Consider the following 4,887-nt stretch of genomic DNA (forward strand, 5'->3'; position numbering starts at 1 on the left):
TACCAAAAATTTACAATTTTTGATGCCAGTATTTTCGATACCGGTACCTGTATAGTACCTATCAACCCTAGTTTAATCTATTGGAGTTCTGGTCCATTTATGAGGATGTCTCTACAATAAGTGATTTTTAACTGGGAGATCTCGTAGATCATTATACTTATAATTGTGTACCATTACCAACTATCATATGCCCTACCGTCCAGCACGTTTATCACCTCCGTTTACCATAGTTTTTTGCCAATTGCTATCCAACGACCATCGTCAAATGTTGTTCACTATCAAAGCACCACCTCCGACTTTCTTGTCTATATATTTCATAAAATGGTTTGTATTCCAAGTGGATTATCAAATCATGAATGCTAAGTTACCAAATAAAACCTGTATATAATCAAATGATATTTTAACTGATTATAGGACAAAATAATTGGATAATGACATTTGAAGCCTCTCCATACACAAACCATGAATGATCATTTATTAACAAATACAGATATAGCCACTTTACCAGAATTTTGGTAATTCTGGTATATGTATTTTTCAATACCAATGCCGTATAAAGACAAAATAATTAGATAATGGCATTTGAAGCCCCTCTACACCAGGAATGATTATTTGGTACCGATTACCGATACCATACTCACCTTTTTCATAAATGTATTGACACTCACTTTTTTCATAAATTCAGTATCGGTATTTTTTATACCAATATCATATGAAGACAAGCATTTTGTAACTACTAACACTCTGCTGTAGGTAAAATCAACAAAATAAATAAATAAATAAAAATAATAGACGATTCAAATGACCAAAATACCCTAAAAGTGCTAATGAACTTGAACAAAATAGGAAAGGCAATATATAGGTATATCAAGAAGATCATGTATAAATACATAAAATCTTCTCCATTACTACTACTTCAGTAAAACAATCCATAAAATAAAAAATAATCCAACAAACAAAACCAGCAGTTAATATCATATCACAATTTTCCTCTTTTCACCCTTCAAATATTACAATAGCAGTAGATACACACTCTTTTTCAGTTTCAAATCTAGCCTTTTAACCATTCCACCCACATTAATCAGTAGTCATGGGCTGGCTCATGCAGCACCTAAACCGAGCCTTACGGACTGTGGTCATGACCTCAGTCTCAGCATGTTCAAGCATTCTGACCACCTCGGTAAACGACGGTCTGACATCCGAGTTCCCGTCCCAGCAACGAGTCATTATTTGACTCAGAACCGGAAGACAGTCGTTTGGAATAGTGGGTCGGACTCCTTTATTAACAACCGCAAACGCAGCTTGGACAGCGGTCATGTTCTGGAATGGAAGCATCCCTGTAATAAGTTCCCACAAAACAATACCAAAACTATAAACATCCACCTTCTGTGTATAAGGCCTATGCTGTATCATTTCCCTGCAATAGCAATAATACTATTATTAATTTCATTAACGAAAAAGAAAATTTCACAAACGGTCCCTGTAGTTTGACCATATTGCAGATTTGGACCCTAGATTTTAAAAATTCTGTGGGAGAGCAAACTTGTAACCTAGTCAAACCACAACAGGGACCAATTGTGCAATTTCTCGTAATAAAACTTGCATTCCAGCTAAATCGAAAACTTACGGCGCCATCCAACGGTAGGTCCCGGTCTCGGGTGTCATTCCTTCAGTCTGCACTTCAATTCTAGCAACCCCAAAATCAGCAATCTTAATCGATCTATCAGCAGATATTAAAAGATTATCTGACTTCAAATCCCTATGAATCAACCCGAGTCCATGCACATACTCCATTCCCCGTGCAACATCAAGCGCTTGCTTAACCGCCAATTTCAAAGGCACGGATCTGTTTTGTCTTTTAGTCAAAAACTGCCTAACAGAACCACCTTTAGCATACTCTGTTATAATACACCACACCATAGGCTTGCGACATGCACCAATGAACCGAACAATGTTTGGATGCTTTAATGTTGCAAGCATCATAACCTCCTGCTGAAACTGTTGCTCCATCAAGTGGGCCCGTTCTAAATCATTCTCTGGTCTCTCCAAAAGCTTAATAGCAACATCCACACCATGGTAACTACCTTTATAAAGCTTACCAAACGCACCCTGTGCAAACGCAGGTCCCATGCTAAGTTTCCTTAGATCAATCGTCCACTCATCAAAGCTTGCAAGCCCTTGTGTCGGGAAACGTGCATCTAACAGAGCCTTAGCCAACGCATCATCACTTAAACCTTGTGATACTCTTACCTTATTCACACTTTGCGCGTCAATGTAATTAGTCTTTACGCGCTTTAAACCTTGGTGGTTTAATATGCGCGTGTGCGAGTCGTTGGACCCCACACTACTATTGTCAACCGACATTGCGACCGACCCGCCGCCATTGCTCATTTGCAAACTGTTGAAGCTGTCGATTGACATGTTTGAGCCTTCACCGAGCTTATGGTAGAACACATTTCCAAGGTCAACAAAGTTATCATTCCCATTATTTACACCCATCATACCCGGAAACTTTTGACCCTCCAACATCTTTTTATCTAATAAGTCACAACAACAGAACTATAGAAGTATAGAACCACCTTCAATGTTCTCCTTAACGCTTCATTTATTACGAACCGTAACGTCCAAAGCCCTCAAACTGAATACCTGCTTCAAAAGCATAACATATTATTACCTGTTTTGAATCGATTCGAATGGAAGAAAATCAGGTATCAAGTAAACCCTAATAATAAATTTTAGCTAACCCTAACCCATAATCCCCAAATGAGTTGATCTCATTCCAATTCAATTAACCCTGAAAAACACTAAATCCCCAAATTAACTGCAACTAAAACTATCCAATACAACCTAAAAGAAAAGTCTAAATAGTTTAACAGACAAAAATGAACGAAATTTGAAAGGTGAAGAGCTTAAAGTTAGAAATTAAAGAGAGAGCCATGAACCCAATTACGAAATAATAATAAAGGACTTACAGATGATGATCAATAAAGGGGCGGTGTTGGTAGCTTCTTGACTGCGATTGTGATTACAGATGATTGTGGAGAAGGGTTATAGAAGATTGGTGTGACATCAAATTCTTTTGGTGGACGGATGTCGCCGACGAAAACACGGTGACGGGATAGAGAGAGAGAGAGAGAGAGACTAATAATAAGAAGATGAGAGAGACAGAACGAAGACGAGAAAAAGAAAAACCAAATAACAAGTCTTCTCTAAGTTTTACCAAATTTCTTTTCGCGAAAAAGAAAATCTTAGGTTATGTGTCAATTATTTAGACAAAAATAAAAGTAAGAAAAAAGGGGTTGCGGCGCAGCTTGTTGCCCGCTTGTCTTCTGTTTCGATGTAATCCAATGAACATTTATTAAAAAAAAAATAGCAAAAGACGTATTTTATTTTCGTTTGTTTTTTTAGTGGACGTCCTTTAGCAAATGAAAATGGCAGAAAACGTATTTCATGTTTCAAATTCCTTTCACGTTACGTCCTTTGAAACTAACCCGGTTAAATTTTCTCACTGAATCTGGACATGTGTAAGGCGCATAAGGGTAGTATAGTAATTTTACACATTATCTAATAAATAAAAGACAGAAATGTCCTTTAAAAAGTTTACTTTCAGGCGGTGTCCTTTACATGACATGTTTATTTGATTTTCGTCCTTTTAACTGACTTCCATCCATTTTCTCAGTTAAGTAGGTACATGTGTCAAACTTGTGATGGGCATAATTGTAATTTCCAATCTACAAAATCTTTGAAAAATGAAAAAAAAAATATACTAACAAATTTTGTTATTAATTTAGAACAAAATAAATAATCTGTCCACACAACCCCTCTCTCTATTCTCTCTCTCTCTCTCTCTCTAGAGTCTCACCACAACATCACCACGAAAATACCCATTCATCCTCCTTTTTCCCAAATCCGGCCGAAGATTGTGAAGTGATTAACTGCAGATAATAGGGCCGCCTCCATTATAGTTCGATTAGGCCTGATTAGGGTTTCGATTTCCATCATCGTCTTCTTCAATCCAGCTTTTGTAACATGAGGGCATGACCCAACATCGCTCAAATAGTTATTAGGGTTATTGTGAAGGATGAAGGTCCGATTACGAGGAGATTGAAGTATGCATTTTTAGCAAAGGGTAAGGGTTTCGCTGACGGACTCCAACGATTCTAGCGGCAGCTGCTAGGGTTCCGCCGTGATTTCAGAGGCGGTGAATGTGATTCGGTTGACAGAGGAGGCGATTGGTAGTATCAAGGTCCAAAATGCCTTTTCGTCAAAGCTCTAGAGACGTCGTCGTAGTGGTGGTTGCAGGTGGCGGAGTGGTGGTGGACTGATGGTGTGGTTGTTAAACATAGGAGATGAGAAGATCTGATGAGTTATAAGAGGCTAATGCAATTTTTCTTTCTTTTTAATAAATATGTGATTACAATTTTACCCTTAAAGTTTAGCACATGTTAAAACTTAACTGAGAAAATGGATGGCGGTTAGTTAAAAAGGCAAAAATCAAATAATTATGAACAAAACATCAAAACTAGTCCTTTATGTTTGCACGTTTTTTCAATAGTTGTCATTTCGCAAACCAAATGGTAGAAACAATCCTTTTTGTTAAAAAATTATATCAGGTTAGGTCCTTTGGCTCTAACCCAGTTAAATTTTTGTATTAAATATAGTAATGTGCAATGCACATGAGGGTATTTTAGTCATTTTACTCTTGAAAAATTAAAACCAAATAATATTAAATACATATACACACACACACACCCTATCTCTCTCTCTCTTCCTCTTTCCTTCATTCCCGGCACCACCCACCACCACCATACCACAACCACACCATTTCTTGACAAACTAAACATTTTTTTCCTGTTAATTTGATTATGAGTATTGTTGTTGCAATTA

General features: G+C 37.2%; 1 protein-coding gene across 1 annotated transcript; it reads right to left on the reverse strand.

The window, feature by feature from the left end:
• Positions 1-1,007: 1,007 nt before the first annotated feature.
• LOC143563732 (serine/threonine-protein kinase STY13-like) lies at positions 1,008-2,579 on the reverse strand. The gene is made up of 2 exons (XM_077051211.1): positions 1,628-2,579; positions 1,008-1,417 (listed from the first exon to the last, which is right to left on the reverse strand). The coding sequence occupies exons 1-2, from the start codon at positions 2,527-2,529 to the stop codon at positions 1,078-1,080; spliced, it is 1,242 nt and encodes a 413-aa protein (XP_076907326.1). The 5' UTR covers positions 2,530-2,579; the 3' UTR covers positions 1,008-1,077.
• Positions 2,580-4,887: the final 2,308 nt, after the last annotated feature.

Source organism: Bidens hawaiensis, unplaced genomic scaffold (assembly GCF_021521415.1).
Source record: "Bidens hawaiensis isolate Kalapana, Puna unplaced genomic scaffold, B.hawaiensis_p1.1 tig00021511_1, whole genome shotgun sequence".
Taxonomy (NCBI): Eukaryota; Viridiplantae; Streptophyta; class Magnoliopsida; order Asterales; family Asteraceae; genus Bidens; species Bidens hawaiensis.

Coding starts and splice junctions, on each gene's coding strand:
- LOC143563732 (XM_077051211.1), bottom strand. CDS start 2,529: ATGTTGGAGGGTCAAAAGTTTCCGGGTATGATGGGTGTAAATAATGGG. Junction 1,418..1,627: donor ACCTACCGTTGGATGGCGCC/GTAAGTTTTCGA, acceptor TTGCTATTGCAG/GGAAATGATACAGCATAGGC.